Source organism: Falco rusticolus, chromosome 4 (assembly GCF_015220075.1).
Source record: "Falco rusticolus isolate bFalRus1 chromosome 4, bFalRus1.pri, whole genome shotgun sequence".
NCBI classification, from domain to species: domain Eukaryota; kingdom Metazoa; phylum Chordata; class Aves; order Falconiformes; family Falconidae; genus Falco; species Falco rusticolus.
The window spans coordinates 71,763,607-71,789,633 of NC_051190.1; the positions used below are offsets into that span (position 1 = coordinate 71,763,607).

Sequence of the window (26,027 nt, forward strand, 5' to 3'; positions counted from 1 at the left end):
ATGCTACTATTTGGTGAAGGTCAAGTAGAGGGTAGTTGCAACAACATTACAATAAACATCAATGGATGAAATGCACAAGTCATCTTCACCCATGTCATCTGGCAACTGCCACTGCAAGTGGCTGCTGAAGCTTTAAGCTCACAGAGAGCAGCTCTGGGCAGCTTGGTGAAGTTTTTAATGTAGTTTTACTGACCAAACAGCTTTGCTGCCAAAACAGGATGCTAGAGATAATATTTTTATGTAAGCTAAGGGTCATAGTGGGCACTACGATCAAGCTGTCCCCTTCAGATGGTTCTCAGGTGGTGGGATATGCTCCAGTCATGGCCATACAGACAGTCTGTACTCTGAAATGCAGAAAGACAGCCCTCCTGATAAGTAAGCATCCTTGCATTAGTCTTGCAGAAGGGGCATTCCAGCTCATGAGAGGTGTGAGTGAGCTACCTGTATTTCAGAGTTAATGTAGAATCATGGCTTGGTGAGCCTCAGCAGAGGGCACACATCCCAGACCTTTGGGTCATCTGTGGAAGCTGATCTCAAGGGTAACATGAAATACAAATATAAACTAGATAAACTGCATATGTGCAAACGTACCTTCAGTCCCTGTCTGTAAAATGGGCAAAACAGTATCTCCTAAACTCTGGTACCTCTCCACTATACTACACCTTCAACTCCAGCAGAAGTCAACGAGTAGGAGCTTCTGCATAGGAACTCCAAACATTACTGTCCCAAACCACGTAGCTCTAATAGAATTCAGAAAGTCAGCCTATCAGTCCTAGCTGGAGTTTACTTTTATGAATGTATTAAATCATGGAACACATTGGTAAGGTACTCAAAAATAGAATTAGTAAGGCTGCTTACTAAGCATTATTTCAGTAAGAACTTTTAAAGTAAGTTCTCTCAAAACTTTATCTCAAACTTTTTAAAACAGCTCAATTATTCAGATAAGAGAAAAGTTTGGTTTTATTCAGTTGAAGGTCATACCTAGTCTTCTCAGGAGAAAAAAGTCCAGAATTTTTACTCTAAGGAATGTATCCTAACTTTTCTTTTAAAGGACAGAAGACATAGAAAACGTTATCAGAATCATAATAGTAGTCCAGCCAGCCTCAAGTGAACTTTTCTAAGCCTCTTTGTAAACAGCTGATTAACAACTGATATATCTGAAAATATTGATTCCCTGCCAAATATGACAATTTTTTGCTTTGTTTTATTAAGAAATATTAATGAACGTTTCATAAAGAAGATGGCTATACCTATGGAAGGAGATTTTGAATTGTTGTGGATGAACTTGTGTAAATCGTGCATCTGCAATATACCATGTTCTCTTCCTTATGGCAAAAGATTTGCAAATCCTTACAAACTTGGTGCCTTCCTACCCACTCTGTATACCCACTCCTCAGATACGAGTTCATGTATTCTGCAGTTGAATATGGGACTATGGTTTCATATGCTTTGCAATTTAAAGTTTCTCAAGTCTCATTCTGCATTAAAGTAAAATAATTCAAGAATATAGGTTTGTGAAGAACAAGGTATATGATTTATACATCTGTGTGGGATGTAACTGTCAAGAGAGTAGCAATTGTGACGGCCTTGAGGCAGATGCACAGAAGAAATGTTCAATGAACTAACTGCTGTTCTGGAAAGGAAAGAAATATTTGTAAAACAAACTGGATAGTGATGGACCCAACTTAATTTCTAAAATTCACCTTTTCCCTATATTGACAAATTATTAAAATAGTATAAATACCATATGCTAAATCATGAACACTAAATTTTCTTACGGAATGATGAAAGCCCCCCAAGCTAGCAGCTTCATTATGAGCCCTAGAAGGCAAAAGATTTCCTTCTACAACTTTTCCATCAGTACAAAAATTTTCTGTTACAACAAAAATAAGGGGTTTCTTCAACTGTAAGATCAGTATGAGATACAAGCTACTTCTTCTTATTAGTAAGGTGGCAAATACAGATTTTAAGAAAGCAAAACTAGAAAGCTGCTCATTGCTGAGTTACCTCAGGAGTGAGACCCACTTGGACTGGGTGAAAATATCAAAAATTATCACCCATCTGAAGTGAGATGCAGTTATTTCTACCCAAAATTGATTGCAGTTTCAGGCCTTTCACTCATAAAGTAAAGCTATGTAATGAGCTTCCAAACTGCAATCCAACACACCATTCTTACAGACCTGCAAATCATCATTTGTTCAGAGTGAGAATGATTTAGTATGGATCTCAGTCAAAGCAAATCCATAGTTTGGACTACTTGTAAATTGTAGTGGCTATCAAGGAAATGTTCTTCATTTCTCTTGCTGTCTTTGAAGCAATCTTATCTGAGATGATGGTTTAAGGTAGGGTTATCTGGGTATCATGTTGTGCCTCAAGCTTTTTCAAGAAATGTACATTTTCTCAGGACGGAAAAAAATATTTGAAAGAGTACAATGACATGGATATACTATATTCTTCATAAATAGAATGGTCCCATATAGTTACATCCTGACCAGCAAACTGGTCAAAACCAAGGTACCTGGCTCCTTGGTACATGGTGTAAGATGTATGGCAGAATGATGTATGTTATATAGCAAAACTTAAACAAGCTTGGTTTTGCATTTGCCTGAAGTTTTCGAGGTTGAAATGTTCTGCACTTTATCAGCTACATCTTCTGAATACTTAAAAAGCTCATGGATGCAGTGGCAAAAATTTGAAATTGTCCTATTTTTGAGCAAGCAAGAAAGAAAGATTTAAGAAGGAAACATATGGAAATGAATATTTTTAAATTTGAGACCTGCATAAGCTACACACTGATCAAATTGCAGAATGCTAAACAGGTGTAACATAGTTGTTATTTATCAGTAAAAGTCTGTTTTCAAATCACAGGGCTTATCTTCTCTGAGATAGATATAAGACTGTACCAATTCAGTAATTTAATTCTGTTAAACTGCTGTAAATTTTTTTCAAATGACCATTTCTATCCATCTGAAATCTGTAATGTCAATTTAAGTTGTGTTACATGAAGCAATATAAGTCACATTTAAACCAATATGAGATTCCTGCAAACAAAGTTGTGCAAATATGATTAATACAAAGTTAGTATAATAGCACAGGCTTTGTTATATTGCTATAATGGCATGACTGCTCTGTACACTGTATTTATATACTTAGTAACTAGAGGAAATGAGTTTGGAACAAGAAGGAACTGGATTTGGGTCAGGAATGGGCTGACAGATACTTCTAGCTATTACAGGTCATCAGTACCTAGGCTGTTGACAATTCTAACAAGTGATTTTTCTATAGCTAATGTATTTCTTGACCAGTTAATTTAAAAGTAAATTAAAAATCTGAGTAATTTTGTAGACAAATTTGCTCTAATTTTGTTTTCCTTTTACTTTGCTTTTCATTAACTTTGTTTTTCTTAAAATTGCTGGGCAATTCACAGAACCAAAGAAGAACCAATTAAATGAGAGAAAGTGAAATAGAAACACATACAAAATCTCCTTGAAGTAAGCCAAGGGCTACTGGTTGCTTTGTCATGACACTGTGTCAAAGGAACAGCAATAAAGCAAGTCAGAGTCCTGATCTGCAAGGAACAGCTTGCCTGGGACAGCTGCAGTAGTTTCTACCTGTCTGTTTTGTCCCTTTCCACAAGGAATGAACTTCCACATTCACAAATGTGGAAAATGTGGAAAGCCACACAAACTTATATGGATGTTTGCTTTCTCTAAAATAAAAAACTCGGATCTGTGGCATGTAAGCGGTTCCCTTATGATCAGGTGAGCAGTTCCTGCAGCACGTGCAGAATTCTCTAACTGAAAAGGAGGATAAATGAGTAGGGCAGAAACGGTTACAGCCACTCAAAAGATATCTCTCTTGACTTTGGGAATCTAAAGCACCAAAAAAGGGTCAAGGCCTGGAGATCATGTTGCATACAAATCCAAGAGAAAACCAGTTGAGCTTGTGATACTTCTACATTGAATACTAACCATTCTTTGCTGGTTAGATGGAGATTAAAATAGGGTTTCTAACCATTGAAGCTTCTGGAAAGGAAAGCTAAGTATTTCTTAACTAGAGAATGGCACTTTTATGATTCCAACTGGTACATTAATATTCCATCCCTATTTATTATATTGTATAATCTATAGAATATATTATATGATTTTATATTTATATTATACACTATATAACTATAGTTTGCTGTCTACATAACACAACTGTAATTGCTTATCAAAACATTTAATACTTCTAACAATCAACAGGCATTCTGGGTAGTCTATCAGCAACATCTTGTAGGGGATATCTAGGGAAACACTTCTATATTAAAATTTCTGCCAAGCCAATGTCAGTTAGGTAAATTAAACCAAGATCTCAGGTATGACCCTTAAATGTTTCACGCACATCCACACACACTGCTCCTTAGCCATTCTTTAAGGACCTATGTATGATTGCATGTTTTTCTAGAATTCATTAGGATGGTACCACACTCCAGGAAAAGCAGATTATTCAAAATGTTGACAAATGGAAGAGTACTATTTTAGTCAGTTACATTTTCAGACAATTCGACTTTTAAAGTCATACTCATTGTACAGCAGGAATTTGTTACTAGAATAGAATAGAACAGAACAGACTGTTTCAGTTGGAAGGGACCTACAAAAGTCATCTAGTCAAACTGCCTCACTACTTTAGGGCTGGCCAAGTTAAAGCATGGTATTATTGGTAGTGCCCAAATGCCTCTTAAACACTGACAGGCTTGGGGCATCAACTCCCACTCTAGGAAGCCTGTTGCAGTGTTTGACCCCCCTCTCGGTAAAGAAATGCTTCCTAATGTCCCAGTCTAAACCTCTCCTGGTGCAGCTTTGAACCATTCCCATGTATCCTATCACTGGATCCCAGGGAGAAGAGTTCAGCACTTCCCTCTCCCCTTCTTCAGGAAGCTGTAGAGAGCAATGAGGTTGCCCCTCAGCCTCCTTTTCTCCAAAATAGGCAAACCCACCATCCTTAGCTGCTCCTCGTAAACCATTCCTTCCAGCCCCTTCACCAGCTTTGTTGCTGTCCCAGAACTGCACACAGTGCTCCAGGTGAGGCTGCATCAACACTGAATACAGCTGGATAATCATCTCTTGACCAGATGGTTATACTGTGTTTGGTGCACCCCAGGATGTGGCTTGCCCCCTTGGCTTGCAGGGCCCACTGCTGATTCCTTTTAAGCCTGCTGACAACCAGCACTCCTAGATCCCTTTCTGCAGGGCTAATCTCTAGCCGCTCCTCTCCCAATTTATAGTTGTGTCTGGAATTACTCTGTCTTAGGTGCAGTATCTGGCATTTTGACTTGTTCAGTTTCATCCCATTAATCATAGCCCAATGCTCCAATCTATCTGGATTCTTCTGCAAGGCCTTCTGTCCCTCAAGAGAGTCAATAGCACCTCCTAGTTTGGTATCATCATCAAACTTGCTAATGGTGCATCCCACCCTGGCATTGAGATTATTAATAAATATATTAAACAGAACTGGCCTTAGAATTCAAAACTTGAAGGAACACCTCTGGTGACCAGTTGCCAGCCACATGTAGCCCTGTTCACCACAACCCTTTCCATTCTGCCCTTCAGACAGTTTAACCAGCACACTGTGAAGCAGCCTCATTCCACAGTTGGACAATTGTCCTGAAGGATGCTATGATAGACAGTAACAAAAGCCTTACTAAAATCCAGAAAAACTACATCCCCAACCTTCCCTTCATCCACTAGGTGGGTGACCTTATAGTAGAAGGATACCAAATTAGTTAAACAGGGCTTTCCCTCTGTGAATCTATGTTGAATGTGCCTGATAACTGTATATTCTTTAAATGCCTTTCAATAGTACGCAGTTTATCTTCTCCACAATTTTTCTATGAACAGAGGTTAAACTAACAGGTCTGTAGTCCCCTGGGTCTTCCCTCACACCATTTTTGTATGTGGGAATAACATGGGCTAGCTTCCAGTCAGCAGGGACCTCCCCAGGCTCCCAAGAGCTTTGGTAGATGATTGAGAGGGGTCCTGCCATACTATCTGCTGGCTCCTTCAGTACTCTGGGATGAATCCCATCAGTTCCCATGGAGTTGTGAATATTCAGGTGATACAGCTGGTCCCTTACAATTTCAGTGTCCACAAATGGAAGGCCACTGTTTCCACACTTGTGGTCCTCCAGCTCAGGGGACCGGGCATACCTAAGTCTACCAGTATTATTAAAGATTGAGGCAAAAGACACATTGAATTTCTCCGCTTTTTCTTCATCCTTATTAGTCAGATAATCATCTTCTAAAATTATCAGTCCAATGTTTTCTATTCATACTACAGTTACATTTACGGAAATCACAAGTATTAGGGCATGACGCATGTTTCATACAGAGATTTCATTTTAATTCAGTGACTTCTAATAGGAATGAAAAAAATTCTAGTGATTGGTGAGAAACATACAGAGATGGTGATTGGGAGAGGGAAAGAAAACACAGATTAAGCTGCTTTCTCAGAAAAAACATGAGTTAGCTACAGGTTAGCAAAATGTCCTAGTGCTGTTTTGTCCAGGTGCAAGGTGACGTTGGAAACACAAAGCTGATACTTTCATGGAGCTGCCTATAAAAATGCCTAGTATGCAACATGGTTTTCCAGAGGTTGACTACAGCATTCAAAGTCAGCAAATGGGTACAGTCAAGGTGCTGCTTAATATAAGCACTATACTTTGTGCTCAGGTGGTCTGAGAGAAATGGATGGCCGGACTATTATTTGCAACTTTGTTTATCCAAGGGTTTTTAGCCATTCAGCAGTGCATGGATTCACTGTCACAGCATTTCTGAGCAAGACCTGATGGAATACCGTATCAACCCATGATTACTGCCAAATACATCCTCTTTTATTGTATTAACATTTTCATATCCTCAGTTCTTTAAAAGTTTTCAAATAGACTCTTAATGAATAACATCATTGCAGACTTGGAGACAGTTACTGCATTTGTACAGGCATGTTGTACTGTTTTGGAAAGGGGTCTGTTGTGTCCCAGATGTGATGAATAATTAGTATCTTCACATTATATTTAGCAGCTCATTGTCTAGGAAATTACAAAACAAATGCATCAAGCTGAAGTGGAGTATAAAGAATGATATAATCAGGACCACTCTGAAAGGAGCAATCTATAAAATTACAGTGCTGCTGAAGCAATGATTAAAAAGATTGGTAATAGGCCACTATGCCAGGCCATTTGGTTTTGTGTTCAGACAGAACTAGAAGTTACCAGGTAGTATAAATAACAAGACTCAATATGTTAAGACATTTTATGTATTTTTAACATGGCTTTTTTGTGATACATATCCTCTATTGTAATTCCAATATAAAAGTGAAATTTTAAAGGCTTATTGGTACTGCTTTGTGAGCTGTGCTAATATCTCACTATAATTCATCTGCATATACAAGAATTTCAGCTGGTCATGTTGAGATTTCCTGTTATTTTAGCACTAATCTATGGGATTTTGTTTTAAATTCACTAAATATTTTGTTTCCGCCAAAATTATGTAGAACATAACACCCGTACCTGGTGTATGGTCAGTATCAGGACCTGTTTGCCCCATGACAGCACTGTTGCTAATATTCCAGTCAAAATCATCACTAGGGTCTTGTGTTAATCCACATACGGTGGTCCATTCTTGATGTTGTGTTTCAAAGTTACAGCTTCCAGGGATACTTGTGTAGGAACCTGAAAATATAGCAAGAAGTAAATGATCATGCCAACTCTTATATGTAAAAGGGTATAATGAACATAACTGCACATGGTAATGAAAAGGATTTTTTGGTTGGTGCTGATTCCCTGTGTTCCACATACTGACATAAATGATATGTGGTAGTTAGCGCGAGAAGAAAGAATTCACCCTTCACTTCCCAAGGTGGTATAAACAGCCTTAAACATTATTACAAATATATGCCTATGTAAGTCTTGAAGACAAACTGATGACTTCACCAGTTTTATTTGTTGTTCAAGGTAAATGGACAGGATGATTCCCAGCCAATTGGGTAGCAAAACTGGACTCTACTTCCACAGTGGTGTTTTTCATGAACATATGTTGGTTCATCCTTGTGAGTGTTATGCATGAAGGCAGTTTTATGATGCAAGACAAGTTCTAGTGATTAGGACAATGACTGAACTGGGGAGAACTTGTTAAACTTCCCATTTCCAGATCTGCCTCTGATGTTTCAGATGACTTTGGAAAATTAATCAATAAAAAAAAAATGTACAAAAATGCTGTGGTAGAGGTGCAATGATTAGCATCACAAACTCTCTGGCTTCTAAAGATTTTTCCCTTAGTAGAGGCAGCTACACAATTGCTGAGTGAAACAAGGAGCACCCTTATGAGAAAACTCTGGGAAAATGTTCCAAACTATTAAACATTACAGTCAGTCATGCATTTTAGAAACAGGTCTGACTGTGACGATTTCAGAACATCAAATGGATTTGAGGATTCAGAATGTGTTTTTTTGACCTATGTGTATTCTGCAATATTAAAAATACGGCTATTTATGAATCATTATCTAGGTATAGACGACACATAAAAATAATAGATTTAATTACCTTTTAGTAATCTGGTTTGGTTTTTTCCTATTTTATACTTTGAAGCTACAAGAACAACTGACACCATTCTTTGTAAAAATAGCATCATTATCATAAACCTGTTTCGTATGACCAAGATCTGAACACATACTGTAACCCTGCGGACTTGCTTTTCTGCAAATGCGTGTCACCTTAGTTAAATATATAGGACAAATATCTTAAAAGGAGAATAATTTTGATCCAGTGAATAACCTGCATCCCCTGAATGCCAGCAGAAGGATCTGTACTGTTCCATAATGTACTGTACTCTTACCATATTGCAAGGGACTGAAATGTTTCTCATAAGGAGAGACTGAGACAGCTGGGGCTGTTCAGCCTAGAGAAGAGAATGCTCAGTGGGCTTTTATCAGTGTGTATAAATACTTGCTGGGAGGGTGTAAAGAAGACAAAGCCAGATTCTTCTTAGTGGTACCCCGTGTCAGGACAAGAGGCAACGGGCACAAATACAGGCAGCACTTTTTAATGTTAAGAAAAAACTTTTTTTACTGTCAGGCTGGTCAAACATTGTCACAGGTTGTCCAGAGAAGTTGTGGAGTCTCCATTCTTGGGGATATTCAAAATCTGACTGGCACAGCCCTGGGCAACCTATTGCAGTGGACCCTGTTTCAACCAGAGACACCTTCCCACCTCAACTGTTCTGTGCTTGTGTTAGTGCTATTCACAGCACGGCCTTTGGGAATCATGAAAGGAATACACAAATGCACTGAGCATCCAGATTGACACTGCATCACAAGCATCATGTAAGCCTAATGAAGCCTAATGAACTCTAACACCAAACACCCTCACATGCAGGTAGGGCAAAGAAGGGAACCCATTAACCAAAACAAGTACAATTTTCTTGTACAGATTTAACAAGAACAAAGTCCAAATGCATTTGGAATTTATACTATTCATAATAGATTACCTGACTTCAGGAATTTTACTGAAATATTTTAAGTGTGCATTCAGAAGGCAATTATTAATAAATATTTATGAACAGTATTTACAGCGCTGATGGAGTCACCTGGCATATCTGTACCTGCTGGCTACTTTTTACTTTATGTGTAAACAGAGCTAATTTGGAAGCCATCAGGAGAGGATTGTTTCATTTTTCTGAAAAATTGCCTTTATTTCAACAATTCAAGCATTCCTCTAGTTGGTTCATCAAGGTTTCCTATTGATCAAATCTGGTTGTATAATTAGCTGCAATTCATGAAACTTGAAACTGCTTTCATGTGTGCTTTTTTCACCTCAGTACTTCCAGGAGGTTACTGAGAGAATGAAAATTTTGCAAGATTGCCTGACTGGACTGAATGAAGCACAGAGTAAGTAATTTCCGTGAGTTTGTTTAAAGAAAAAAAAAAAAAAAAGTCCACCAGCCTACATGTGTACGATTAATTTCATCCAGATTCTGTTGAAAATCTTGCACAGAGGAATTGCTACTGAGTAGACTATGGTCCATTTACTTCTTTAGAGTTACACTGGTATAAAACTATAGTAGAATGTGAAATAAGCGCAGACCCTGAGCTCAGAGAAAAGGAGAAAATTGCAGACAAATGTCGTCATAGCCACTTGTGATACAGCCGGTTAGACTGTGAAGGGCTTTCTCTGTACCTGTTCTGCTCTCTTTTCTGACTAAGCAGCTCCTATTGCCTTTTCATTAAAAAATGAGGTTTTCATATCTGGAAGGTATTATGTGCCCATTAATGTTGTTTAATCCCATCTATAAGGCATACACTCAGGGAGAAGGTGTGTTTATCCAAATGTAAGGCCTCATTTGTCAGAACTAAGATATAGCTGATAGGAAAATATTATCCCTGAGGTTTATCTGGGTATTCTGTATGCCAGATTACAGTATCTCTCATCTATTGTTAACTTGCTATTTTGTCAGTTCTGCAGCAACAGCAAGACTAATGACTGATGAAAACATTTTGATGTAACTACAGCCATTCCATCTACAATAAAAGGATATTTCACTCTATTTATTTTAAGTGAATATCAGCTTTTTTTTTTTCTTCCCTTGGAAAAGTTTTTCTGCAGTATGGCAGAGACTGTGTTGCTTTACTGTGATGTACTGAAATGTTTCCATCTACTGTCTTAAGTAAGAAAAAAAGAGTTGATGGTATTACAGTCCTTCCAGACAACACAGGACATTCTCCCCTGCAATGAAGTTACTATATCCTGTAACAATATATACAGAATAAATCAAGTGCCTCTATAGTTTTCTGAATATTTTTACAGAGCAGTTTATGATGGACAGCAATTCGGACTTACTGTGTGTCTGTTGTGAGGTTCAGATTTGGAAAAAACGACAAAGTGTGCTCAAGAAGGGGAACAGCCACTGAAGCCATAAGAGAGAAGCAGAACAGGGCGTAGGCTGGGTAGTTGCTCCTTTCTGAGGCCCTGGATCCCTACCTTGCAGATGTGATAACACTGCCCCACTTGCACCCTCCCTCTCAAAGGAAACAAAGCCCAAAGACAAAAACTATCTATGGGATAATGTGGAGCGCACCATCCAGTGTTGTAACACCTTTGTGCTGTGTCTAAACTGATAAAAAGGCTTGCTTATCGAAGTTCTCCATATGAAAAGCCTACATGACTGTGACTGCAAGGGTATGAAATCTTGACTCAGAAAGGGTGCTGTGGAGCTCCCTCTCCACTGGCCTGAGATACCCTATCATCATCACGCTGCGCTTCCCCTCTGAACAGGTCGGATGTCTATTTACTTTCTTCCACGTGTAGCTTACTATAACGTGTTGATCAACTCTGTAGTCTATTTCTTTACCTTTCCCTGTGTTATTTGTTATAAATCTATCAAGGGTGATCAACATATGATTACTGCCTCCATTATATTAATAGAGAATGTGGTTTGCTTGTGGGTATTGAGGTATGGTGTTTATTAAACTAATCTTATTAATCACACAGTGAGTCCCAGTGTTTGTTTGTGCCACCTGGGCCCACAACCGGTAGAGCAGAATCCCCACTGAGTAGCAGGCGGGAAGTCTGTTGGGTCACAACACAGGTCTATAAAATGATAAAAGGACGAGTTTGCAGAGTATTTTGCTGCACTGTGTCTAACTCCTGAAAAAATACAAGTATTATATACAGTAAGTACAGACTGTCTGTTTATAATCTATCTTTTCTTGGAATCTACTTGAAAAGAATCTTGTTTTTTAAAGTTACCAGTCAACATAGATTCATTTCCCTGAATATGACTCACAAAATTCACTGGGATGCAAAGGCCCTGCAGGAGGTAGAAACCAGAAATAGAGACACCACCTTCAGCATATGTACTTCAGAACTGTTATTTACTTTTATGAAAACAATAAAGAGGGAGAAATTCCAAGTTAAATCTCCTATAGTGACATCTTCACATGTATTCCAGGTTGTAAGTCTGTTGTCTGGGTAAACCAATATAATTTACATTACCCAATAAAGTCATTATTTTTGTAACCCTGTCCAGTCAAAGCATTTAGCAACCCCATGCAAGAAAAAAATGCCTTTGATTTTCAAGGGATCACTAAGCATTGGTTGATTCCAATGGAGTACTTGGAGTTCAACACAATGTGAACATTGAACTGATGCATGTGATGTATTTACTTTATCTGCCAAGGTTACTTTTGATCATATCTGCATTATGGCAGGATTTGGCCCTTCAGCTTTAACATTAAGCATTAAGACAGACTGATTACTGAACTGTATATATGGACTGCTTAAGCTTCCTACTCCAAAAGTCCACTGGGGTCTGGACAGTGACTGTAAATAAACAAAGACATGGAGCAGGAACAAAGGCACAATGTTTTACTGTTTTTGAGTTTCAAGTCTCAATTGGAAAGCCTGTTAACTTGATCCAGATTTTTAAAATTAAGCTGTGTCCTTCTGTTGCAAACAGTATTAGTGAAGAATACCTACAGACAAATTTCGTCTCAGTATTCACTTGCACTGCAAAACCAAAAGCAGACTGGATTTTGTCCAACTGTTCTGTAATAGCAAGAAAATATTTTCATAGCTCTGCAGTACCAACAAGAACAAAGAACAATGAAGACGTAGTAGTGACACAATTCAGATCACAAAGAAAGGATTAATCTGAAAAAGACAGGGCTGTTTTAAAATAATTTTTATAGCAGTATCATGTCTAAATGTTATTGTGCATTAATTTGCTTACTTGGTTTTTTCATTCAAGATCGACAGCTCAAAATGCTTTCACCTTAATAAATGGGTTTACATTTCTTCTCAGAGTTAATATGTATTGTAACCCATTGATTTTATTCCTTAAGTATATTTTTAGCTCTTAAGCTGTTTTAGTTTGTTGGGTTTCTTATATTTGAACTTCGGTTTGAGTAAGTTATGCTTTTGCAACTAAATCACACTTAAATATTTTTTGCAGCAAAATGTCTCTGAGGATCTGAAAATGCCAGAACTTCCGTGTTGGGGGAGCAGTCAACCTGCCTCTAATTATCTTTTGAGCAGCTCTGTGAATTTACCTAAGCTATGCTACAGAATTTAAAGTTATAATTTTAGCTGGTGATTACAGTAATACACAAAGAGATACTTACTGCAGTCAGCTTCATCTGATAGGTCTTCACAGTCTGGTTTATAGTCGCAGACAAACTGAGACTCTATGCATTTCTCATTCCCACACACAAAATCAGTGAGGGCAGGGCATTCCCTGGGATTCTCTCCAACTGAAACAAACAGGAGATTTAAATCAATATTGTAGTTAAATCAAAAAAAGCTCTTTTTCATTTGTTTAGCACGTTCCCTAAAAAAGGGTTCAGTGAGCTATTGGAAAGTAGATGGGCTAAAGGCTTTTTTCTGCTCATAATTACAGGATGTCATTTGGAAAATAAGAGCATTTTAAACAGAAAAATCACTGTTACACAACATTTGTGCAATCCACAAACTTTTAAAGCTTTTATAAAATGTTTAACTTTTTTTTTAAGAGTTTAGAGAAACTTCTGCTCTGAGTATGTGAACTGCACAAAATTGCTCTTATGATATTTAATAAAAGGATCTGTTTTACAACAGCAGTTTTTGATCATCTCTGAAAGTCAGTGAAAGCCATATCACAAAATGAGAGTAACTTCGTACCTTGCACATAAAGTGCCAAAACTAGAGTGTTGAGATTCAACCATCTCTGAACCATCAGACTATAAAGAAGCTTACATAAATGAATTTTTAGTTCAGTATGCTGGGTGCATAATTTCAATTAATACTAATTTAAATAGTTCTAGTAATCCCCAATGCAACATTTCAGATGCACTCTGCTTAAGCTGAGGTTTTTTTTCAGTCTGGAGCTCCAAGTTGGGAGAGAAGACATTTAGGAGAATGTATTTTGACTCTATTCATTGTATTATGTTTCACTTTTTCCTTCAAACATGACTAAAATATGACATCATTAAACACAGCCTGGACAGAACACCTTGATATTTACCTTTGTGCAGACGCATATTTCCAGAAGGGGAAGTTATTGATGACAGGGTATTAATCTCCCCAAATAAGGTACCTACTGAGGCTGAGGAACTACATTCTCATTGAAACAAAATAGGAAAGGAGAACTAAATTTCTATTTTGTTTAAACGTGTACACAAGGTAATATTAAATAGAGCAAAAACACAGCATTAAAATGTAATTCAAATATTTAGAATGAATAGTGCAAAAACAATTCAGTGATAGGGTTGGTTACCCGCAAGACCGGACATAAATTTTCAGTTTTGAAATATATACATCCCTCAGTTTCAATAAAATATGATTTCAAATTTATATCTGTCTTGTTCTTTTGTTTTTCAGTTTTACACTGTCAGTTTGATCTGATTAGGTGTCAGAGAATCCACAGACAACAGCATTGCCATGAATGCCTTAAATACAGGAAAAGCTATGGTTGCTTTTTAGAGAGAACCGATGTGGCAGAGAGCCCTTAGAGGAGAAGTGGACTTGAGAAAAAACTGACTGAAACATTTGTGACGTTTAAGGCAGTTTTCACATCTCTCCCAAAATATAATAAAACTTGATTGAAAATTTTACCAAAAATACATTAATATGTCTTATCCCAAATTATGGAAAACCACAGAATAGTTGAAGGAGAACTCTCAAGATCATCTAGTCCAACCCCCTGCTCAAACAGCCAGTTTGCGTTTTGAATATACCCACAGACAGAGCCTCAACAACCTCTCTGGACAAACTGTGCTTGTGTTTGACCACCCTCACAGTAAGAAAAGTGTTTTATTCTGTTCAGATTAAATTTTCTGGTGGTTTTGGGGTTTTTTGGGTTTTGTTTTGTTTTATTTTTTAATTTGTGCCTGTTGCCTTTCGTCTTGTCATTGGACATTTATGAGAACAGTCTGACTGCCTCATCTCCATTCCCTCCCATGCACTGGAAATGAGGCACTGGAAAACTAAGTGACTTCCTTAAGTCACTTAATGGCTTAAATAATGACAGAAATTATTTAATGGGAGAGCCATTAGGGTACAATAATTTTCACGTCTTATTTCACTGCATGTGAAAGAGGTACATTATCACCATACAGCAGATTGATATTTGAAAATCCTTGGCTTTGTGACTGATCATATTCCTCACCTTTACCTCCTTTCAACTTTAATCAAGACAATGTTGTGTTATTCTATCATTTATATTTAGCACATAACATTAATTGCAGCTGTTCCTTTTTTCTAATAAGCTACTGTATAGTACTTCAAGCATATCAGAAACCAGCATTTAAGACCATTATTAATTTCTTAGCTTATCCTAAAATAAAACACATGACCCATACACAGTCAAAATGAAAACTGGTATCTCAACAGATGTGAATGTCATAAATTTCAAACATAAAGTGACGTCTGTGAATTTTATTCTTTTGGAGTAAGACCTTGTTTGTATGTCAGTTTCAGGAATACGAGGTTACATTTATGATGATGGAGATTCTTCCACAGCCTTTGGCAGAGATAAAAATAAAATCCCTCTCAGAATCAACATACCAGCATTATCATAACATAGTCAAAGCAAATATTCTAAAATCCTGTTCAGAATTGTGACATTAAAGATCAACTTTCCAGAGTATGTGCTCATTCTGACCAAAACTCCTACACCAGAAAAAATACATCAAAACATGAAATACAGTGGGTTTTAACCACAAAATAAAACTTCAGCATCAATACACCCAGTAACCAAAGAGAGGTTCACAAAGAAGTTGCAATGTAGAAGTTTCATTTTTACCAGACATTCTTTAAATATCATATGAAATCACAGAAGCATAGAATCATATAGTTTGGAAAAGACCTCTGAGATCATCAAGTCCAACCATTGATCCAGAACTGCAAAGTCCATCACTAAACTACATCCCTAAGCACTGCACCTATGTGTTTTTTAAATACCTCCAGAGGTGGTGATTCAACCGCCTCCCTGGGCAGCCCGTTCCAATACTTGAACACCCTTTCAGTGAAGAAATTTCTCCTAATACCCAAACTAAACCTCCCCTGGCATAACTCGAGGCCATCTCCTCTTGTCCTGTTCCTTGTTATCTGGGAGAAGAGACTGATTCCCACCTGCCTACAACCTCCTGTCAGGGAGTTGTAGAGAGCAGTAAGATGCCCCCTGAGTCTCCTCCAGGCTAAACAACCCCAGATCCCCTAGCGGCTCCTCATAAGACTTGTCTTCTAGACCCTTCACCAGCTTTGTTGCCCTTATCTGGACATGCTCCAGCATGTCTATGTCCCTCTTGTAGTGAGGGGTCAAAAACTGAACCTGGTATTTGAAATGCAGACTCACCAGTGCTGAGTACAGGGGGACGATTACTTCCCAAGTCCTGCTGGCCACACTTAAGCCAGGATGCTGTTGGATTTCTTGGCCACCTGGGCACACTGCTGGCTCATGTGCAGCTGGCCATCAGCCAGCACCCCCAGGTTCTTTCCCACCAGGCAGCTTTCCAGTCATTTTCCCCAAGCCTGTAGCACTGCCTAGGGTTGTTGTGCCCCCCATGCAGGACCTGGCAGTTGAAACTCCTACAACCGGCCTCGGCCATGGGCCCGGCCTGCCCAGACCCCCCTGCAGAGCCTCCTGCCCCCCAGCAGATCAACACCCCAGCTTGGTGTCCTCTGCAAACTGGCTGAGGGTGCACTCGATCCCCTCGTCCAGATCATTGATAAAGAGATTAAACAGGACTGGCCCAGTACTGAGCCCTCGGGGACACCACTTGTGACCGGCTACCAGCCAGATATAACTCCATTTACTATCACTCTTTGGGCTCATCTATTCAGCCAGCTTTTAACCCAGCACAGAGTTCACCCACCCAAGCCCTGAGCAGCCAGTTTCTCCAGGAGAATTCTGTGGGAAACAGTGTCAAAGGATTTACTGAGGTCCAAGTACACAACATCCACATAAATCCACATAAAATGTCCACATATGAAAATACGTATTTAATCAGAAAAATGTGTTAAAGAACATATTGGAAAATATGTTCTCAATTCTGAGGGCTGAGCTGCAATGTAACAAAAAAACCATCTTAGAAACCACTCTGAACAAAGAAGAGAGGACATTCAAAATATTATCTTAGCCATTTCTAATTTAGTCATCAAAATTACAGGGTTGCCAAAATCTGAGTTTGCCTATCAGTACTGAATTTGGAGAAGGATTTTTCCAAAAACAGTATTCGAACCTCCCTCTAGGGAGCTGCAGTACAAATCAAAATTATGTCTCCTAATGAACAGCTTAAGATATTTTTAAAGCAGACATTTCAGATAAAATGAGAAATTTTCATTACGTCTTATTTCATTGCATATGTTGGTTGTATGGAACTGTGTGTAAAAATATATAGCATCTTGGCTAATTGTATTCCTCAGCTGTACTTTCATCATTATTAAGTAGAAAGATAACATGTATTGGACGATGGTTAACTATATATAACATGTAATATTATATATTTTTTTCCCAAACAGTCAAACTCACAACATCCCATGACAATCCAAACACGCAGAAAAACTATTCTAAGCAGAAAAAACATGAGAAAATACGGCAAATTTTATTTCTTGCCTTTTTAATCTAACAACAGCTCAAGAAACTTATAAGGAACAAATTTAACACACTCTTGAATACACTCCAAACAAATGTGGGCAAAAATTATTAAAATAATAATAATTAAAAGATCAGTTGTACTTTACTCACTGTTTACTTTACTCTGAAGTTATCTTTGAGAAGGTACAACATCAAAATGGACCAGTGAGCCACAGCAAAATAATGAGCTGTTTCCATGTTTGAAAATATCAGAGGTAGGAACTAATAAAATATCCAATACGGAAATGTGGATTTGTCACACAATAGGAATGAGCGGAATTGCAGGGAGCTGAATTTTTTTTTATAAGTACTAAGCTTATTTCTGAATATGCTATGAAAAATTTGAAGACAGCTAAGATATCCAAAAGCAAAAGAAAACATTTCATTTTAATTTAAGAAAACTGTTAACCAGAAAGAACTTTCACTTAATGAAAAAGTCATAAATGCTCTTTTTTGACTTGCACTTCTTCCAAAACATTTGGTTTAGCCACTAAACTGAACAATCCATTGTTTGCTCAGGTCTACATATAATTTTACACCGTAGAAAATATCCATACAGACACAGAGCATTAATCTACAGGCATAGCATGAGTGATAGAGCTATAAAAACTGGGGTTGAGGGGTGCTTGTTTTTTTTAGCAAGAACAGAAGCTCCAACAATATTTATTAATTTCCAGCACTCTTGCACATTTCTTGGACAATTTATTTTATTTTTCATTATGCTTTTCTCTCTCGTCCTACAATTATTCAGTCCATAAACCTGGGGAGGTCTGATGACTATACAGATATGCTGCAAGTCATAAGTCCATAATCCATTCCTTTCCCACAAAAAGAGAATATGTGAAAAAGAAAACCCCACCCCAAACCAAAATAATATATAATATAAAATACAAAACCAAAATTAATATTTTCATAGCTTATGGTAACAAGAATCTACTTGTTTAGAGCAATTAAACCCTTGATTTTCTTCTATATCAAAGCTGACAGGTCACAGCACATATCCTTGCCTTATTTTCTATCCTTGCCTTGTTTTTCTTACAGTAAATACTTGAGGATTACATTCTCATAAATAATAATAAAAAACCCAAACAAACAACAATTATTAAGGCGTATCAAAATGCTAGTTGTTTATTGTACCCATTTATTTGGTATCTCCTTGGTACTGCAGCATTTCCTGAAAATCAGACACCACAAGAAACTATCACAGGTCATACTTTAGATGAAGTAGTAACTACTGACTGCACGTTACGCAAATCCCTATGCCAAATGAAATGGCAGTACTTGAAAAGGAAACAGCATACACAGGATATCACTTTCCAATTAAGTCCAATTTGGATTGATGCAGCAAACAGACATATAATCTTCTAAGTAATTTTTAAGAATCCAATAGAACTGACTTGGCTTTTGGATCATTAAACCTTACAAAAGAAGCATGTTACCAATGGTTGTGATAGAACTCGCATTTACATACACTCACTTTCATTTCTATGTATTTTGTTCTGCACAAACCTTCCCTAGTAGGAATATGTGTGTGTGTTTGTACATATATAGAAAGCAAGCAAGACACAGATGTTGTGCATGCCACAAATAAATTCTGACACTACTGTAGATACATCACAAGCTACATATTTATATCCATCTCCAATATATGTTATCTATGGAAGATTAGCCTAAATAGTACTCACAGAATTTATAGACGTGACAAGATTAATTTGGAGATAGCTGATGAATCCAACACTATTAATCCAGACACTGTTTCAGTTACCAAGAAAAGACTGACTATGAAAGAACTCATAAAAATGGTCCTCTAAGTTTGCTACTAGAAGACAGCACCAGGCCAGAGAGTGTTTCTCTGATTTTGTGAGTACAAAAGCTTCCATTTACCAGTACTTTGCAAGATGAAAATATTCCTGTAATATCCATTACATCTAAAATCATATTCAAGTATCAGCTCGAAAAGCTACAGATCTTGATTGAAACAACATGGATAACTGCAAAACAGTTTTTAGTTTGATAGATACCAGTAGGTTTCATAGATTCGGTGTTAGGTTGACATAACTAATGTTCTCCTATTTAAAACACCTGTAATGAAAGAACTGACTGTTCACACAGCCAAAAAGAAGAGATGCTCTTGCTGTGTCACATTACAGTGCTTAAGACTCATGTATGTTTTCACTGGTTATGTTTGGCCAGTGCTAAGTGCTTGTGAAAGGCATATGGTGATTCCCAAGTTATTTATGGTTGCTAAAGGCTGCAGTGAATAAAATCTTGAGCTGTTTTGAAAAGCAATGTGTAACTCAAGGTCAAGTACACTGAACTGCTGTTTACCAAGAGTCGCATCTTTACTCTCCAAGAGGAACACATATACTCACTCATCAGTACACCATGACCATGTCAACAGTATGACATGAAACATGTAATGTATATTTAAGGGAAATTAGATGTTTTCCCCTCTATTTGCCTTTTTAGAAATACAGGTCCCTTCTGAGTATAAATGTTTTCAAATTACAGTTGAAAATTCACCTCTTGCTATTATTTGTTTGAATTTGTGTTGTGTAGTGAGAGCTCTTGTATCACTTCCCTCCCCTCTTCCACAATACTTGAGATGTAGGAATAATCAAAGATTTAAAAAATGAAAAATATTTTGTTGACAATATTATTCAGTGAAATTAACTTTACTTTCTAAGTTTCATTCTTTTTTTCAATTAAAATGTATGAAGTACAAGCTCCTAGGTTTCATTAGAACTGGAACACAACTGTACTCAGTACTCTGAAGTTCAGAAATTATGAGACATAGTTTGTATCAAGCTTTTCATTTGCTTACCCAATTGTTCAGTACTTTTTTCTACATCACTTTTTATAGAACATTAAAACTCTATTAACAAACTCATCAATAATGTTTCTGTCCATGGGTAACCTTGGCAATCTTTTGCAAGGAAAACTAGATAAAACTTTTCTGCTCATGCAAGCTAGATGAAATTTCAAATAAGATTATTCTGTAATTCAAAAACCATAGGGAATTCTCCTCACATAATGTATCCTTTAAAAGGCCAGATTTAATTCAAATATATGCATTGGTTCTGACGTAAATAGAAGATCTAACAAATGATACTGACTCTTAGGAGAGAATTTCACCTGTAGATACAAAAGTTTGCCAATGGACTTCCTAAAGATGCTCAAAGCAAGTAGTAATATGGTGCCTAAGGCCATGAAATAAAATGGAAGAATAAAAATTAATCCATAGTACTGGAAATGTACAATTGGCTCGGGCTCAAACAATAAAAAAGATAAAAAAATTCTCTTCAGCTTCTAGTGCTGATATCATGAAGTATGTAAACCCACACCAGGCAAGGACAGATGTTTTTATATTTGATTAAGATTGAAAGACCAACTTTGGCATAGAGTACATTAGTAGGAAAAGGAACTCATGCTCAGAGTACCCTCATGTAAAGAGCTGCTGTATTTTGCTTAGTGCTAAAGAAGGCACTAGGGTGAAGCACTGAGGACTGAGCAGTGAGTAAGCGTCTGGTGTTCTAGGTTTTATCTCTTTGAAGATGTCAAGTGGTAGAAGAAAGGATGAAGAGGAGATAAGGTAAAAAATCAAGTGATACTTTTGCAGAAAATTCTGTTTCCCAGGGCTTATGAAGATGTTCAACCAGAGACAAATATCACCTAAAGCAATTTGACAAGTGATCTCTACTGCTTGGTCCTTTATCTCCTCCTTGTCCCGATTTCAGTGTAAAGCTATATTACATCTCAGAAAGTTCATCTGAATACATTATTTTTAGAACTTTTCAACAATATTTACCCTACAAAATTACTATCAAGCTGTTGTTTCCACTGTGATGCAGAATCAATCCAAACCAGTCACAGCATTCTGTCACAGATTTCTTAGAAGCATATTATATTGATATTTTCTTTTTTTTATATATGGACTTGACCTAATGTGGTCCACAGGGATGGTTGTGACAGACCAATGGAGTACAGCACAGAGGTGCAAGTTGCAGTTATCTGCAACAAGGAGACATTTCCTCAGCTGAGTGCTCTCTCTGGCTCTGCAGAATCATCATTAGATGTGAAATTCATCTTGGCTGTCAAATGGCGTGGAGGTGTACGATGGGTTACAAAGATCAGCTGTTATATGCCGTCTATTTGTACTGGAAAGTGCCTACCCTCTACAGTAATTTCACATGAAAATGAACTCAGGCTGGGTCAGTGTTCATTCTTCTAGTACTGCCTTTATAGACAATGATTGTGAGGGTAAAAACCTCCTAAAATCCAGCCATCTCTACCCTGTATGTTTTGCTAGCCATGAAAAGTTGGATATGGAGAGTAAGCGATACATGAAGTGAATGTCAAAATAATGAGATTTTAATTTTATACTGAAAACCTGCTTTTGCAGCCACCTACTACCAAACCAAAGTGTCTTTGAAGTCAGCAGTATTTTTTCAAAAGTTTCACAGGAGATAAACAGAAACCGAAGAAGCCACTGAGGTCTCTTCATTAAAAGTAAGGTGAAAGCTAAAACTTGTTTCTTGCATTCAAAATCTGTGGCAAATGACCTTAAATGCTTTCCTAATAACAACCTGAGAGTTACAAAAAGAAGTGAAGATGATGAAAAAATCTGATTAATCTCTCATGCATTTTTTACATAATCTCAAACAAAAATAGCAGTCCTGGAGTTTTACAGGTAGGCAAATGGCTTTTGTACAGTGCAATAAAAAGTAGAGAATATCATGATTTTCAGGCTGGTGCTATCTCTTCCTTCTATTCTTTTAATCTTTTAAAAGAAGATTGTCAAATGCAATATTATTCATTCCCTGAAGCCAGGATATGTATTTGGCTATGTAATATTTTCTTGTTCAGTAAAAAATAATTTATATTTTTTTATAGGGTTCTAAAAATTCTTAACATGCAATGCTGCTTAAGTGAACACGTTGTGCATAACATGACTTGCACAGGAATTCAAATCTTCTCCCAGTGTATCCCTGGCAAGCTGGCTTGAGGGACCCTGTATTTCCCCTACATTTCTCCCAAGCATACTGTCTTCCCCACCAAGTCCTCTGCTCAAGGGCATTAAGGATGTCCTGTGGAAGGCACCTGTGGTTTACACATTTCCAGAAGGGAGATTATTTTGTGCCTAGAAACAAATTGTGCGTTATCTATACCCTCTGCTGAGTGTAATGAGACCTGTGTTCAGTAAGATTTTAACTCAAAAAGGGTAAAGCATATTCATGTTAATGTATGTTACAGTAACACAAGTTAAAGCCACCAAAAATTACTAGACTTTTCAAAATGAGCTTTCTTCCTCTACGACGAAGCAGATTCAATAGATATCATCAAAATGTAAATTGACAGCTCACCATGAAATCACAGAATAATTTCCTTCTAAAGGCAACATCCAAACATTAGACTAACCAGAATTTTACTATTAATTTCAACACATTTACTGAGAAGTTTTAGCTAGGTGATGCAATTCCAGTGTTCCATGTCAGAATACCCTGACATTGACCTATTTATAAAAACAAGTGAAAACATAAAACATTAAAATATTTTAAAGAGGGGAAAAAAGGAAAAAGATCAAAACCCCCAGGTAATGGTACATATATTCTGGCTGAATACAAATGTATATCTTGAGTGACTAAATCAGCTCAAGCAGCTTCCCTCTCACTTCAGGGCCAGGTTTGTATTGAATATTTTTGTTATAAGAGTTTGAACTCGTCTCAAGTGTCTTAGAAGAATAAACTAAATTCTCCACTAAATGCAAAGCTTTGCATGATACATTGCTGAGGATTCAAAGAGAACACCTGAACGCTAGGATGTTTTAGTTTTTTCTCTCTGATCTGCAAAGCTAGGATGGAATTCTAATGAGAAAGGATTTCTCTGCTGAGACTTTCAAAGCTTCTTGTTTATGGAAGCATGGAAGCAAAGTTGTTCAAAGGATTGCAGTACCTTCACCTAAGGTCTTTGCCATAAACAGGAGGTGAGGAGGAATACAAATACATGAGGAGAAAGGGAAAGAAAAAGTTTACCACTAGGCAAAACAAGTTTTATTACATTTTAAAGAAAATTTCTGTTCAGCTCAATTTGGTTAATGAATTTCCTATTAATAGAAGCACTGTGGCATTTTGATTTTGCTTTCATTTAAAAACTAAATTTAAATTTAATACCACTTCAAGTGTGACTGAATGTGTATCCTATTCACCTTAAACATGAGAAAAAAGCCTGTGAAGTCTGATGCCAAATAGGCAACCCACAAAGATCACTGAAGCTGTAACGAAAGAGATCTTTCTTCTTTCTGGACTTTTATCACACTGAATTGCCAGACCATGAAAAAATATGTAAATCAACGGAATAATCAACTATTCTATAAACCTGAATTTAGAGTTATGAGTCACTTATTTTCATTTATCTTTCACTGTTGTTTTTCAGGTGGTGCCCTGGGATGCCAAAATCAGTATGCATGATATGGCTGAGTAACGTATAAGTCCATGCTTATACTCCATCTTTTGTATCTGGAGTACAAGATTCCTCTTTAAAATTACAGATATAAAAAATCCAGACTGCTGGCAACAACGTTTAATGAGTTGCGCTCTTGATTCACTGTTATATGACAATAAACCATCACCTGGAAAAGCACATCAATAAAGCTCAAAGTGCTTTTTAAGGTTACAAACCCATAGCGTATTTCTGACTTTTAAAGATTTTAAAGATTTTTAAAGATTTTAAAGATTTTTAAAGATGTTATCATGAAAAAAAGTGTCAGAAGTCTCAAAAATAGAATTATCCTTAGGGATTATTCTGTACAATACTCATAGGTATTTTACCTTTTTATTAAGGCAAAATTGTAGGCATTTTTTCAAGCCTGCAAATAAACTCATACATGGTCAAAATAAATTATTTAAAAGCAAAAGAGATGATCACTTTAAACTCCATTCAGGTCAACTAGAATAGTCTATCACTAAAGTTGTATAAAGAATCATTGTACAAGAAGTTAAAAAAAATTCTAATGTAATTAATCAATATATGAATTAATTTAATACTAAGAATAATCTCTGGCTGTGATGTGACTCTGCTATTTTTCACCTTTTTCAATTAAACCTGCAAAATAAAGATATACCAGATTTGGAATTCAAATTATTTTTGCTATCGAAACACAACTGACCCTTTTATAACCAACTGATAAGACTCTTTTACACCTTCTTTTTTTGTATCTCTGACAGTATTTCCAAGACCTACCACATTGCCAATAAAGCCACAGTTGCTTCTTGACCTCAACTTCCATAGAAATCACTGAGACTTGAGGGAAATGAGCCTTGCAGTATAGGGCCCTAGAATCTCAGATCACAATAAAGTTTTATGTAATATTCTACTGATATAAAAGCTTTTAACTAATTTTTCAAAGGAAATAGTGAAAAGGTTCTCTTTTGTCAGTTGAAAATCCTCATACAACATGAGCTATGTAAATCACAGTTATGTAAGTAGAAAGCAAAGAAAGTCTGCAGAGCTAATCCACTTCCATGCAGGCTCTGTTACAAGGTATAGTTTCTTTATATAACACATCGTACGAAAGCAAGCTGAAGGAAAACATGTTTAATAAAACAAGTCTTTGGATTATTAAACTCCGCTCTAACCATTGAATAATACCATCCTGCATGAAAACAATTCTAATATTTACATGTCAAAAATCCTCACACAGACTGCCCCTCTTTCCTCTTCACTCTCTCCACTTGAGTACATTATTTCTGCAGAGGCAATTATTTTATTTTGTTGACTACAAACCACAATCCAGGAATACCATTCAGTAGCTTCCAAAAAGACAGTCAGTGAGGAGGAGACTATCCCAAAATATCTGAAAGCTCTAAAATTGCTCTAACATTAGTTTCTACCACTACATACCATCTGCTGGGAAGCAGGTAAACATTCATTTTTTCCCCCCTGCAATTTAGGCTTTCTCATTTCCATTCCATTCTGTTTTTTTCAAACCTGTTATTCAAATCTTAATTATTTCCAATTAACTTCTAGGTTTTTTTCTGTTCCTCTGCTTATGTAATTACTATGGCTAGAATATCCATAATATTATATAAGATTTTAGTTTAAACTTACGAGTCCCAGTGGAAAAGATAGATGTGGCCTTTGGTCCCCCCAGAGGACCCTGGTTATATGTTTAGCTCAGTAATTCTCCAGCTATAAAAACAGTACATGAGTATTGTAAATTCGGTCATTTTTTTGAGAAGAAACCTCTGATCCCTTCTGGTTTGTATGCTACTCTTCTCCTTGAGTTTGGCCACAGTAAGATTGTGTTTGCTGCCTTTTAGCTTTGTTACAACAGACACAATAAAACTGTGAACCCTGCACTGTGAAAAAACAATTTAGACATGACATG

General features: G+C 36.9%; 1 protein-coding gene across 1 annotated transcript in view; it reads right to left on the reverse strand.

The window, feature by feature from the left end:
- The window catches only part of MALRD1 (MAM and LDL receptor class A domain containing 1), a 282,516-nt gene that overhangs the window by 80,244 nt on the left and 176,245 nt on the right, over positions 1-26,027 (reverse strand). Inside the window, exons 29-30 of the mRNA XM_037383834.1 lie at positions 13,152-13,280; positions 7,546-7,707 (exon numbers count right to left, since the gene is read on the reverse strand). Of these exons, the coding sequence (XP_037239731.1) occupies positions 7,546-7,707; positions 13,152-13,280 (291 nt within the window). The remainder of the gene's footprint in view (positions 1-7,545; positions 7,708-13,151; positions 13,281-26,027) is intronic.